The sequence below is a fragment of the Chlorocebus sabaeus genome, chromosome 2, assembly GCF_047675955.1.
Source record: "Chlorocebus sabaeus isolate Y175 chromosome 2, mChlSab1.0.hap1, whole genome shotgun sequence".
NCBI classification, from domain to species: Eukaryota; Metazoa; Chordata; class Mammalia; order Primates; family Cercopithecidae; genus Chlorocebus; species Chlorocebus sabaeus.
This window is the reverse complement of record NC_132905.1, coordinates 32,996,607-33,011,480: the sequence shown is the minus strand read 5'-3', so window position 1 is coordinate 33,011,480 and position 14,874 is coordinate 32,996,607. Positions and strand designations below refer to the sequence as shown.

The following is a 14,874-nucleotide window of genomic DNA, read 5'->3' as shown; positions in this document are numbered from 1 at the left end:
CCAGGGGACATTTGGCGGAGTTTGGAGACATTTTTGGTTGTTGCAGCCATAGGATGCTACTGGCATCTAGTTGGGAGAGGCCAGGGATGCTTCTGAATATCCTGCAATGCACAGAATAGTTCCCCCACCCAACAAAGAATTACCTAGTGCTGAGGGTATGAAACCCTAATGTACACAGTGATGTCACATACTGAGATCTCATTGTTATTTCAGTTTTCTGGCATATCTAGTTTATCACATACTGCACCTTTGTCAAAAATTGGATTGTTCGGCCAGGAGCGGTGGCTCACGCCTGTAATCCCAGCACTTTGGGAGGCCAAGGTGGGCAGATCATGAATTCAGGAGTTCGAGACCAGCCTGGCCAACATGGTGAGACCCCATCTTTACTAAAAATACAAAAATTAGCCAGGCATGGTGGTGCGCGCCTGTAATCCCAGCTACTCAGGGGGCTGAGGGAGGAGAATTGCTTGAACCCGGGTGGTGGAGGTTGCAGTGAGCCAAGATTGTGCCACTGCACTTCAGCCTGGGTGACAAAGCAAGACTCTGTCTCGGGAAAAAAAAAAAAAAAATTATATTGTTCAAGAATAGACCACCTTAGACATCGAGTAACTAAGGGGACTGATACTGTGGTAGAGTGATGTTAGCATTAGGCTAGGTGGCAATTAGGAGATAGGTGTTCTAATCTCATTATTGCCTCTAATCAGCTATGGGGCCTTCTGAGCCATTTCATTATCTTTTGGTGAAATGAGAGCATTTGCCTAAGTTATCGAGAGTCTCTCTAAGTCTTAAGATATCCCATAAAATACTCTGCCATTGCACATATATTTTTTAAGTGGGATAAGGATGAACAGCAGGTACATACAGGTGTTCCATTGATTCTTTCTGTTTCCCCTACCAATAGATGTATTTCTGCAGGCCAGGCACGGTGGCTCACACCTACAATCCCAGCACTTTGGGAAGCTGAGGTCGGCAGATCACTTGAGATTAAGAGTTTGAGACCAGACTGGCCAACGTGGTGAAACCATGTCTCCATAAAAAATGCAAAGATTAGCCAGGCATGGTGGTGCATGCCTGTAATCCCACCTACTTGGGCAGCTGAGGCAGGAGAATGGCTTGAACCCAGGAGGTGGAGGTTGCAATGAGCAGATATCATGCCACTGCACTCCAAAGCGAGACTCTCAAAAAAGACATAATTCTATTATATAATCCTTTGTTAACTCTGCAGATGTCCTGGCTTTAAGATCATCCTGTGTGATCATCCAATGCTGAGAAGTGCTGATGACCTAATAATAATATGTCACATGTGACACTTCCTTTTCCAGCAGCAGTAATATACCACATTAGTTCATTCATACATCTACTTTTGATCAGACATTTACTGAGGGCTGATCGCTGCCAAGTATTTGATCCATATAGTAATCCTGAAGCCAGGCAGGAAAAGGCTTCTTCTCTCCAAATTACATACCAGAGACCACAGCTCAGAGAGGTGTCCCAGGTTATGTGACTCCATAAGTGACAGTTCCAGGACAGATGTTTCCAGGACTCCCTTAATTCTTGGAGAGAGCACCTTCCTTCTGTGATCTTGCCAAGTCATAGATAGGGGAGCCACGCAGCCAGCAACTGAGAGCGGAAACTTTATTTATCAGATTAGAAAACACATGCCCCCAGAAAGGTGAAATCTCACAAAATAGACACAAACCTCAGGAGTTTTAACTAAAAAGGACAGCTTTTTAATTCCCTTCTCTTCCAGTTCTCTACATAATGTATCGCCGGCATTAAGTGTATTAGGACCAGACTGGTCTCTTCTGGCAATAGAATGGTAGACAAAAGAACATGCGTTTTGAAGCTGGAGACCTGAGGCTGGGCGTGGTGGCTAACGCTGTAAAACCCACACTTTGGGAGACTGAGGAGGGAGGATGGCTCGAGCCCAGGAGTTCAAGACCAGCCTGGGGAACATAGTGAGACTGTGTCTCTACAAAAAAATTTTAAAAATTAGCCAAGTGCGATGGTGCACACCTTTGGTCCTAGCTATTCGGGAGACTAAGGTGGGAGGAGCATTTGAGCCCAGGAGGTCAAGGCTGCAGTGAGCCATGATTGCGCCACCGTGTGGCAACAAGGTGAAACCGTGTCTCAAAAAAAAAAAAAAAAAAAAGTGAAGTTGAAGACCTGCACTAAATTCCATCTCCACTACTGCCTGCTGTATGACCTAAGGCGAGCTACTTTCTCTTAAGCCTTAATTTTCTCATCCGTAAAATGGGGATTACTAATACTTAGTTCGTGGGATTGCTATGAAGGGTAAGTGGGATAATATGTATCTGTGAGTCCTAGTCCAGGAACTTCTTTTTCTTCTTCTTCTTCTTTTTTTCTTTTTGAGGACCCAATCTTTTATTTTGCCAAGCAAAAATCTTAAAAACAACCTCTACCACTATCTCCACAAATCTATTATCATTTCATAAACGAAAGGATATTTTAACATCCAAAATGAAAGAAGAACCTAATCCCAAAATAAAGATCAGTTGTCTGTAGTCGCTAGTGTTTTTTTCTCACATATCCACGGACTAGTAAGAGTTTCATCACGGCCTAGCATGAATCCATAGGCCACTGCTTGGAAAACTTTTATGTGTCTAGTATACAATGCACTGATTACTGTGCTCAGTGCTTAACAGGCAACCGGAAGATGGTAAGAACTATTATTAATAACAGACACTTAGAGGTTTTGATATATGAAACTTTAGAGTCCTCCTTTCCATTTCTAAAAATTCCAACAATTTTTGAACAAGTGAATGAGTGGCCTCTTGTAAGACGACAGAGCCACAAGTCCTCAGGACCCCAGTAGAACTGTGTCTTTGCTTTATAAAATAAATCATCATGAATGAGAAGTAGCTTTGCCATGTGCATTACTTTCACCGGGTATTATGCCTCACCAAATGCAGAGTTCTTTTCTGTTTCCTCCGGATTATGTTAGATTGTTTACCTGAACCCCTGATGACTAGCTTCTTTGCAAGGTTGTGAATGTTGTCCATTCAGTCATTAGCAAAATGCTTATCGTGTGTGTACTATGCTGCAGGCCCTGTTCCTAGGGTTGGGGATACATAGTGAACAAAATAGACACAGGCTCTGCCTTTCTTTAAGGGGTTTTTTGTTTTTATTTTTTTGTTGAGACAGGGTCTCACTCTGTCACCCAGGCTGGAGTGCAGTGATACAATCATGGCTTACCGCAGCCTCAACCTCCCAGGCTCAGGTGACACTCCTACCTCAACCTCCTGAGTAGCTGGGACCACAGATGTGTGCCACCATGCCTGGCTATTTTTTTTCTATTTTTAGTAGAGATGGGGTTTCACCATGTTGCCCCGGCTGGCCTCGAACTTCTGGGCTCAAGTAATCCACTCGCCTCGGCCTCCCAAAGTGCTGGGATTACAGGCGTGAGTCACCATGCCTAGTCTTTAAAGAGCTCTTTAAATTCTAGTTCTTCGGCTGGGTGCTGTGGCTCACTTCTATAATCTCAGCATTTTGGGAGGCCGAGGCAGGTGAATCACCTGAGCTAAGGAGTTCAAAACCAGCCTGACCAACATGGTGAAACCCTGTCTCTACTAAAAATACAAAATAATTAGCCAGGCATGGTGGCAGGTGCCCGTAGTCCCAGCTACTCAGGAGGCTGAGGCAGGAGAATTGTTTGAACCTGGGAGGTGGAGGTTGCGGTGAGCCGAGACTGTGCCACTGCACTCCAGCTTGGGTGACAGAGCGAGACTATGTCTCTAAATAAATAAATAATTCTAGTTCTTAGGATCATGGTTGGAAGGGGCAGAAGGGATAGATAGGCACTAAAAGAAATCTGTATCAGCTGGTGCTGTGAAGAAAGGAAAGCAGTGTTAGAGATGAAGGCTGTAATTAAAATATGGTGGCCTGAATAGGTCTCTCTGATAAGGCGATGTGCGTGTAGAGTCTGGAAGAATTTTGGTATTAAAGGAGTAAATTAATACATTTTTCTTTTGCGTGTAAAGTTAATTATCTGATGAAGTGCCTCTTCTATTACCTTTCTGTGGAAGAGGAGAAAATGCAAATATTGGAAAAGAGCAAGACAAATAGTAGCATACTTATGGCACTATTTCCTCCATTTATAGAGCAAAAATGAAACAAACAAAAAACTGAATTAAGTGCTTGTTTGGGCTTTTAAACCAAGACATGAGCCTGCTTTTCTCAAACACCTTTTTCTTTTTCTTTCTTTTCCTTTTTTTTTTTTTTTTTTTTTTTGAGACGGAGTCTGGCTCTGTCACCCAGGCTGGAGTGCAGTGGCACAATCTCAGCTCACTGCAACCTCCGCCTCCCTGATTCAAGCGATTCTCCTACCTCAGCCTCTAGAGTAGCTGGGACTACTGGTGTGTGCCACCATGCCCGGCTAATTTTGTACTGTTTTGTAGAGACGGGTTTCTCCATGTTGCCAGGGCTAGTCTTGAACTCCTGAGCTCAAGCGATCCACCCACCTTGGCCTCCCAAAGTGCTGGGATTACAGGCATGAGCCACCATGCCCAGCCCCTCAAACACCTATTATTACTGCTTTTCCTCTTTGGCTGCCTAGGTATCAATCCAGGAAGCATCTTTGAAAGTGTTAAATATTTACTCACACTGGCAAAAGTAAGCTTCATCTGTGAAATTGTCTTACAGGACCCAAGAATCTTAAAGAAAAATATTGACCACTCAGTGGTGGCTTATTTAGGAATATCTGTATATTTTTTGTTAAATGTTCTAGAATTTAAAATTCTTCTGAGCACAGTCCCTATAGAATTGAATTAATTCTTTAACATCATTCCAAAGTTGATAAAGATGAATGACTTGTCTACTTTCAGCTAGATTTTAACTTTTGAGGTAAAATTGCTAACATCCTTTCAAATAAGTTCTTTATTTCCAAAATTACTTTTTCTTTTTCTTCTTTTTTTTTTTTTTTTTTTTTTTTTTTTTTTTTTTTTTTTTGAGATAGGGTCTCACTCTGTCACCCAGGCTGCAGTGCAGTGGTGCAATTTCCTTGGCTCACTGCAACCTCTGCCTCCCAGGCTCAAGTGATCCTCTCATCTCAGCCTCCTGAGTAGCTGGGACCAGAGGCGCATGCCACCACACCCACTAATTTTTTGTATTTTTTGTAGAGACGGGTTTCATCATGTTGCCCAGGCTGGTCTCGAACTCCTGGGCTCAAGAGATCTGCCCACCTTGGCCTCCCAAATTGCTGGGATTACAGTCATGAACCACTGCGCCCGGCCCCAGAATTACTTTTTCTAATGACACACACCACCAGAGGATTGGAAGGAAACATCCAGAATTTGGTCCAGTGTTCTTTTTCACCACTTATGTTCCTTGGGGGTTTCTGTGGTTCCAGGAGCCATTCATGCCTGAGAGAGAGCGGCCCTGGTGGAGAATTGGGCTGCTTTCTCTCCTTAGCAGATGAGCTTGTTGGACTGCATTAAATGAGCCCCGTGAACCACTGTGCTCAACCTTGGCTGCACATCGGCATCACCTGCGAGCTTTAATGATCTGGATGCCCAGGACTCATCTTCAGAAGCTCTGATTTAATTGGTATAGAGGGCAGCCTGGGAATCAGGATTTTGTAAAAGCTCAAGTGCTTCTAATACGCAGCCATGCTGAAAAACCACTGCCTTAGAGCAGTGCTTCTCAAAATGTAATGTGACTATTAACCACCCAGGGATCCTGTGCAAATACAGATTCTAATTCAGTGAAGTGTGAGGTGGAGGCCAATGATGTGTAAATAAGACCATAGAGCAGGAGTCAGCAGCCTCTGGCTTGTGGACCAATTCTGACCCTATGCCGGTTTTTGTACAGCCTGCAAGTTAATAATGGCTTTCACATTTTAAAATGATTATTTTTAAAAAGAAGAAGATGTAACTGGGCATTGAAGGTCCACAAAGTCTAAAATATTTACTGTCTGGCCGTGTACAGAAAAAGTTTGCTAACCCATGATCTATCTTCATAAAGTACCCCACAACCACTGAAAGTCTCTTCTCGGTATTATCCTACTTTATTGGATCCTGTAGCCCCTTGTCTTAGGAATTCTCGTACTTAGGAATTTGTTTTTATATAAAAGAAATGAGGTTTGGGTGTAGTGGCTCATGCCTGTAATCCCAGCACTTTGGGAAGCCATGATGGGCCGATGACTTGAGGCCAGGAGTTTGAGAGCAGCCTGGGCAATGTCGCAAAATCCTGTCTCTACAGAAAATACGAACATTTTCCGGGTGTGGTGGTGTGTGCCTGTAATTCCAGCTACTCTGGAGGCTGAGGCATGAGAATCACTTGAACCTGGGAGGCTGAGGTTGCAGTGAGCTGAGATCGTACCACTGCACTCCAGTCTGGGTGACAGAATGAGACTCTGCCTCAAAAAATGAAAAAAAAAAAAAAAAAGAAAAAGAAATGGCATAAACTGGTAGAATACACAGCCCATGAGTTATTGGTCGTAAAATTAACTGCAAATATAAATATTTTAGAATTTCAACTCTATATTTTTTAAAAATTATTTTGTGATTTTATTGAAAATGTAGTTCCAAAAAGACACATTTTCCTTGAATGACAGTTTTGGTTTTTTTTTTATTTTAAGTAAAGATTGCCAGGACAGAGAGAATCAAGAGTCACTGAAGACTGCCCTTCAGAAATAGTAAAGTTCTACTGTGTATATTCAGGGTTTGCCAACAATAATTTGAAAAATAAAAGGTTGCTTTCTACTGAAAGGCTGAATGAATAAATTCTAGTGCATGAGAGATTCACTGTCTGTGGGTAAACAAGGGGCAGTGTGAGTCTTAAAAGAGGAAAATTGTTGAGGTCAATATCTACATTTCACAGATGAGGAAACTGAACTTTGGAAAATGCAAGTGAAAATCTGAGGACCATAGCAAAATAGTGGCAGAACGAGAACTGGAAGTTGTTCTCCTGATTTGGTTCCGGTTCATATTTTTTCTGTGATACTGCATTTTACTCAAGAACTAATATTATGATTAAAATGCCTGACAGTATAAAAGGACCAGTTTAAAAACTATCACAGATATTCCTATTTGTCATACATTATATCTATGTTTTCCTTTAAAACCCTGAGGATAGACTGGGCACAGTGGCTCACACCTGTAATCTCAGCACTTTCAGAGGCCAAGGTAGGTGGTTCACTTGAGCTCAGGAGTTCGAGACCAGCCTGGGCAACATGGCAACCCTGTCTCTACAAAAAATACCAATAAATAGCTGGGTGTGGTGGTGCGTGCCTATAGCCCCAGCTATTTTGGGGGCTGAGGCAGGAGGATCACTGGAGCCCAGGTGATCAAGGCTACAGTGAGCCAAGATTGTGCCACTGCACTCCAGCCTGGGTGACAAAGTGAGACCCTATGTCAAAAAATAAATAAATAAAATAAAAATAAAACCTTGAGGATATTTATAACATTAGCTGCTTTCATGTCCTTGTTCGTTAATTCCATCATCTTTATCATTTCAAGATCTGTTTCTGTTGACTATTTTTCTCCTGATTATAGGCAACATTTTCCTGCTTCTTCCCATGTCTACTAATTATGAGATGCTGGACTTAGGGATATTACATTGTAGAGTGTCTGTATTTTGCTGCCTTTTTATAAAAAGCATCAAAGTTTGTTGTGGCAGGCAGTTAAATTACTTGCTGATCAACTTGATCCTTTCAAGACTTGTTTTAAGCTCACTGGGGATATTTTCCTCTCTCTCTCTCTCTCTATATATATATATAGAGAGAGAGATACATACATATGTGTATGTGTGTATATATATGTGTGTGTGTGTGTGTGTGTATATATATATATATTTTTTTTTTTTAATGTTAGAGACGAGGTCTCACTATGTTGCCCAGGCTGGTCTCAAACTTCTGGGCTCAAGTGATCCTCCCACCTTGGCCTCCCAAAGTGTTGGGATTACAGGCATGAGCCACTGCATCCAGCCTAAACTCACTAGGGAGATTTTTTGAATAGCCTGTACTCTATAGCTAGTTTAGCTTGCTACCAAGGTTTAACCTTTCTGGGTCTGTACTGAATATTCCAGGTATTCAACAGTCATCTCACTCTGGCTGTCAGAACATGCATGTCTCCCAGCCCTGTGTGAGTTCTGGAAGTTGTTCAGCTCACAGCTCCCCTGGCTGTGCCTGGCATTATGACTTAGTGTTCACTGTGAAAGACTCAAAAGAATTCCTATGCTGATTTCTGGAGCTCTTTCTCTGTTTAGCTCCGTCATCTCCAGGACCCTGCTTCACAAATTCCAGGCACTTGAAACTCTGATCTCTGTCTCTTTGCTGAGGAAACTGCTGTGAGGCAGTGAGATTGCTGTGCTCTGTTTGGATTCCCCTTCCCTGCACTGTAGTCTAGAAAGTGCCTCCAGCAGAACACTGGGGGCAATTGTAGGCACATCTTGAGTCCCTTCTCTCAGTGATCAAAGTCCTATACTAACTGTGACCAGGATCTGAAAGCAGTTGTTTTTGGTCAGTTTTCTTTCCTTTTCTTTTTTTTGAGACACAACCTTGCTCTGTTGGAGTGATCTGAAAGCAGTTGTTTTTGGTCAGTTTTCTTTCCTTTTCTTTTTTTTGAGACACAACCTTGCTCTGTTGGAGTGCAGTAGAGCCATCTCAGTTCACTGCAACCTCCGCCTCCCAGGTTCAAGTGATTTTCCTGCCTCAGCCTCCCAAGTAGCTGGGATTACAGGCACCCGCCACCATGCCTGGCTCATTTTTGCATTTTTAGTAGAGATGGGATTTCACCATGTTGGCCAGGCTGCTCTAGAACACCTGACCTCAAGTGATCCGCCCATCACAGCCTCCCAAAGTGCTGGGATTACAGGCATGAGCCACTGCACCTGGCCATTTTGTCCAGTTTTCTAGCCATTTATAGCAGAAGGGCAAATTTGGTATAGTTAACTTTGCCATTGCCAGAGGCTGTTTACTTAGATTTGTCTTCTAACGTTTTTCTGTAGTAAGTAAAGGCAGGGATCCTGTCCCCATTTTACAGGTTAGATAATGCAGAGTTGCCAAGAAATAAAAGGCTTGGAATCACATGCTGGGTTGGTTGGTAGGTAGGTCGTATGATCCGGGAACTCTTGGTCCTTGCAAGGAGATAGGAGGAAATGCTCAAATTTGTCTCCCCAAATGGGGGCCTGAGTTGAGGTTTGTAAGCATAGGGTAATGAGGTGTGAATGAGGTGACTGGATTGATCTTGGAATGAGGTGATTGATTGGATCTTGTAATAAGGTGATGATGTTGGGGGTCGTGATCTGACTGGATTCCGCCATGGGGTGACTCCAGGGCTCAATCTGACTGGATCCTGGATCTTGCCATGCAGTGTCCACTTCTGTTTTGTTTTGTTTTGTTTTTTTGAGATGGAGTCTTGCTCCATCGTCCAGGCTGGAGTGCAGTGTTGTGATCTCAGCTCACTGCAACGTCTGCCTCCTGGGTTCAAGGGATTCTCAGGTCTCAGCCTCCCAAGTAGCTGGGACTACAGGTGTGTGCCATTACACCCAGCTAACTTTTGTGTTTTTAGTAGAAACAGGTTTCTCCATGTTGGCCAGGCTGATCTTGAACCCCTGACCTCAAGTAATCTGCCTGCCTCGGCCTCCCAAAGTGCTAGGATTGCAGGTGTGAGCCACCACAGCTGGCCAATATCCACTTCTTAATTCAGTCCCACTCCTCGGTCTGAGCACTTAGGTTCCCCCTAGTGGAACTAAGCATGGTTGCACGCTTGGTTCTTCTGAGCTTGCTCAGGTTATGAGACCTGTGAGTCTGTGGCAACTGAAAAACAACTCACAACTTTGTGACATAAAAGTTGAACCAGATTGATCTGCTGTGGCCACACTCTTACCCTTATCTGTTATTTCTGATTCCAAACTTTGCTTATTAACTGTAATGTTTGCCTTTGTAATTGCTTCACTTTCATCACATATAGGAAGTACTCAATGAATGCTTACTGGTTTCATACACTGTAGGAACAACATCGACTATTGTCATGTTGGCTGTTGTCATATTAAAACATCAAGTAGGCCAGTCACGGTGGTTCACATCTGTAATCCCAACACTTTGGGAGGCTGAGGCAGGAGGATCCTTTGAGGCCAGGAGTTCAAGACCAGCCTGGGCAACACAGCAAGACCCTGTTTCTACAAAAAATAAAAAAAAAATTAGCCAGGCATGGTGGAGTACACCTTTAGTCCTAGCTACTCGGGCAGTTGAGGCAGGAGGATCGCTCGAGCCCAGGAAGCCAGGGCTGCAGTGGGTCATGATGGTGGAACTGCACTCTAGCCTGAGTGACAGAGTGAGACCCCGTCTCTTAAAAACAACAACAATAAAATCATCATATAACTTGCTAAGACAGCCACACCTTTGTGTTTATGCCTAAAAAGTTACTGAGTTCTGGTGGATACATAATGAGGACTTGACAGTCTTTTTTCTTTTCTTTTCTTTTCTTTCTTTCTTTCTTTTTTTTTTTTTTTTTTTTTTTTGAGAAGGAGTATTGCTCTGTCGCCCAGGAAGGCTGGCGTGCAGTGGTGCGATCTCAGCTCACTGCAACCTCCACCTCCCGGGTTCAAGCGATTCTCCCACCTCAGCCTCTCCAGGAGCTGGGATTACAGGCGTGCGCCACCATGCCTGGCTGATTTTTCTGTTTTTAGTAGAGACAAGGTTTCACCATGTTGGTTGTCCAGGCTTGTCTCCTGACCTCAGGTGATCCGCCCACCTCGGCCTCCCAAAGTGCTGGGATTACAGGCGTGAGCCACCACGCCCAGCCAGTCTTTTTAAGTGCTTCAAATATATGTCACATTCAGCTTCATGTTCCTGATGGCTCCTAGCACCATGCTACACTAATCAACACTCAACAGATACTCTTTGATTGACTGGTAGACCTTCAGTGACGGAAAGCAAATGCAATGCATTTATTCAGCAAAAATTCAATGAGCAGCTGCTATGTGCTAGGCACTGTGCTAGCCCCTGGGGATGAAGTATGAATTAAAGGCAGTGTCTGCCCTCTTGAAGTTCACCACCCAGTGATAGAACACCCAAGAAACCAGCCTCCAAGAGGTTCAGATTAAAAGAAATTCTTCCACAGTGACATTTTCACCAGGCAAACTCAGAGTTATTTGACATGAGAAGGTTTAAAAAAGGATAGTGTGAAAGACCAGGCAAAGTTCACAAAGTAAAGAAGGGAAAATGTTATTTCAGACTGATATTAAATGATGGCTTAGCCCGCTGCCATACTGTCTCACAGGGAAAAGTTTTATTTATGTCTCCTTTGATCTTTTCTCCTTTTCATCTCTAGGTTTGATGTACAAGCTTCAGCTTGGGCCTTTGATTTACAGTGTTCTGGAGAAAGAGACCAGGAATGACAAAGCCAACCAGGCTGTTACCTAAAAACCTGACATATTGTCCTAGATCTGGACTGTCTTAGAGCTACACAAAGAATTTCCAGCAGACTGCTCAGGAAGAGCCTGCTGGGAAGGCAGTTCCCCTAAAGTCCCATAAAATAAAGAGCTTCCCCGTCCTTCTTTGATATCCACGGTTTGCTTAAGTATTGCATGTTAGGGCGGCACCTTCTAGTCCCATGGAAAATCTTTTAATATCTGCACTTAATCAACTGAGAAAATAAAACTTTACAGATCCATCAGTGATAAATATATTAAACACAGGCTTTAAAAATTGCATGGAAGTCTGTGACCAACATTTTTTTAGCCTGTAAAATACAGTTTGTTAAAACTTATTAAGGCTGGGTGTGGTGGCTCATACCTATAATCCTAGCATTTTGGGAGGCTGAGGTGGGCGGATCATCTGAGGTCAGGAGTTCGAGACCAGCCTGGCCAACGTGGTGAAACTCCGTTTCTACTAAAAATACAAAATTCAGCCAGATGGGGTGGTGTGCACCTATAATCCCAACTACTCGTGAGGTTGAGGCAGGAGAATTGCTTGAACCAGGAGGCGGAGGTTGCAGTGAGCCGAGATCGTACCACTGTACTCCAGCCTGGGTGACAGAGCATGACTCTGTCTCAAAACAAAACAAAAAACTTCATTATAGTATACTGAATATTGAGGGATAGGGAGTTTAGTTATCAGCTGGGAGTAATAACAAATTTCTGGAAAACTCAATGACTTGAAACAACAAACATCGATCGTCTCAGAGTTTCTGAGGGTCAGAAATCCAGGAGGAGCTTAATAGGGTAGTTCTGGCTCAGGGTCTGTTATAAGGTGGCCACCAAGTGAAACCTCCCCTGGACCTGGAAGAGCTGCTTCGGAGAAGACTGCCGCCGGACGTTTGGCTGGAGTCTTCAGTTTTTTTCCACATGGGCCTCTCCCAGGGCTGCTGAGTGTCCTTGAACTGTGGCAGTCAGCTTCCCCACAGTGAGTCGTGGGAGAGGGAGACAGCCAAACAGAAGCCCTGGGGTGTTTCATGATCTGATCTGAGACATGATGGGCCATCATCTCTGCTGCGCTCGACAGTCACACAGACCATCCCTGGGACCACATGCAAGGGGCCACCCAAGGGTGTGAGTGCCAGGAGGTGGGGAGCCATCCTGGATGCTGGCTACCTCATGGGCAATTGGCCAGGCAAAGTTCGTTAACTAAAAGTTCTTTGTGTTGGCTCAGGTGAACTAACATTTACTGGTTCAGTTGTCATTTTCTTGAGAGATTTAAAGTAAGTGCTTAGGGTCAGGCACGGTGGCTCATGCCTGTAATCTCAGCACTTTGGGAGCCCAAGGCTGGCAGATCACCTGAGGTCAGGAGTTTGACACCAGCCCGGCCAACATGGTGAAACCCCATCTCTACTAAAAATACAAAAAATTAGCTGGGCGCGGTGGCGGGTGCCTGTAGTGCCAGCTACTCGGGAGGCTGAGGCAGGAGAATCACTTGAACCTGGGAGGCAAGGTTGCAGTGAACCAAGATCGCACCATTACACTCCAGCCTGGGTGACAGACTGAGACTCCATCTCAAAAGAAAAAAAATAATAATTAAAAATAAACGAATAAAGTGAGTGCTCAGAGCTGTCTTGCTTTGTGTGTGCATGTGTGTGAGTGTGTGTGTGTGTCCCTAAGTCCCAGCAGTGAGACAAATTGTGTGGTTCCTTATCGTACCTGAGAAGCAGGGAGCAGCCACCAAGAGGACTGTTAGAGTGGGTGAATTGTTTATGCCCTGCCTAAGGCCAGCCCCTCCACTTAATCTTCATCTCCTCTCTCCTAGTTATGGACATCACACCCACCGTTAACCCCTCACTCCTGCATTATTGATCTTTCTCTCTTGACTGGCTCATTTTGGCCACATACAAAGATGATGTAATATTTCCCATCTTAAAAAAAAATCCATGACCCCAGATTCCTCTTTAGATCCTGCCCTGTTTCTCTGTTCCTTTTTATAGCAGAAGGCGGTGAAAGATGTGTCTTATTTGTCTATACTCACTCTCTCCACCTCTTCCTTTCCCGATTTATCTCCAACCCACTCCAGTCACGCTTTTGCTTTCCCTCCCCCACCCCACCCCCACCCCCATATATACTCCACCACTGCTATTGTTATGGAACTGTGGTGTCTTTTGTCTTTCCAAATCCAGTGGTCACTTCCCAGTTCTTTGTATTTGACCAAGCAGCAGTGTTTTATACCCTTGATCCCTCCCTTCCCAGACACCTGTTCTTCCCTTGGCTCCTGGGACCCCTCCCTCAGCTTCTCCTCCTGCCCTCACTGGCTGCTCTTTCTCATCCCCCTCTGCTGGCTCTTCAACGCACTTCTTACTGACCTCAGGCCTCGGGCCTCTTCCCTCTACCCCTCTGCCTTCAGTCCCTTTTGTATTTTTTGTAGAGACAGGATTTTGGTGTATTGCCATGGTAGTCTCAAACTCCTGACCTCAAGTAATCCACCTGACTTGCTTCCCAAAGTCATGAGTCATAGTGCCTGGTCTGTGCACAGACTTTTTTTTTTTTTTTTGAGATGGAGTTTTGCTGTCGTCACCCAGGCTGGAATGCAATGGCGCGACCTTGGCTCACTATAACCTCTGCCTCCCAGGTTCAAGCGATTCTCCTGCCTCAGCCTTCCTAGTAGCTGGGATTACAGGCACCCGCCACCACACCTGGCTAATTTTTGTATTTTTAGTAGAGACAGGGTTTCACCATTTTGGCCAGGCTGGTCTCAAACTCCTGACCTTGTGATCCACCCACCTCAGCCTCCCAAAGTGCTGGGATTACAGGAATGAGCCACCGTACCCAGCCTAACATAGACTCTTGACAGATAAATTGTAGAGTCAAAGTATTTGAGTCTTATGGTTCTGGGAAGATGACACCAGCTTAGCCTTCACTCAGCAGGCTGGGCGGGGGCTCATCTCCCCACACCCTGAGTAACATGCACTCATTCCACAGATATGGATGTCCACTGTGTGCCCTCATTGAGGATACAGTATGAATAAAGTGTCATCTCATTTTATTTTTTTATTTTTAAAATTTTCTTTTATCCTTTTTTTAGACTAATCAAGTGCAGTAGTGAGAAAGGAGGAAAGCGTCGAACAAGGAGTTCGATCTGTAGCTATGAACAATCAGTTGAGATAAGTCATTATCTTTGAACCAGCCTCATTGTTTTAATTTGCATTTCTTTGCCAATGAGATGCAATATTTAAAAAGTTTGTGGTAAAATATACATTGCATAAAATTGACTATATTAACCATTTTACCTATACAGTTCAGTGGTGTTAAGTACGTTCATGTTGTTGTGTAGCCATCACCATAATCCATCTACAGAACTTTTGCACCTTCTCAGATTAAAACTCTGTTCGTACCCATTAAATGCTAATTCTCCATTCCCCATCCCCCAGCCCCTGGCAACCGCCATTCTACCTTGTGTCTCTCTGGATGAAATGCTGCACTTTTTTT

At 44.0% G+C, this 14,874-nt stretch overlaps 1 protein-coding gene across 8 annotated transcripts in view; it reads left to right on the top strand.

The window, feature by feature from the left end:
- The window catches only part of SHLD1 (shieldin complex subunit 1), a 116,278-nt gene that overhangs the window by 57,686 nt on the left and 43,718 nt on the right, over positions 1–14,874 (top strand). The window contains exon 6 of one of the 8 annotated variants that reach the window (XR_012089541.1): positions 11,295–11,373. The exons of 6 other annotated variants lie outside the window; for them this stretch is intronic. Coding sequence is in view for 1 of the 2 variants with exons in the window: in XM_073007021.1 (XP_072863122.1) it covers positions 11,295–11,386 (92 nt within the window). In the remaining variant the exon portion in view is untranslated. Of the gene's footprint in view, positions 1–11,294; positions 11,733–14,874 lie in introns of those variants that run through there. One more of the 8 variants, XM_073007021.1, reaches the window with a different exon arrangement.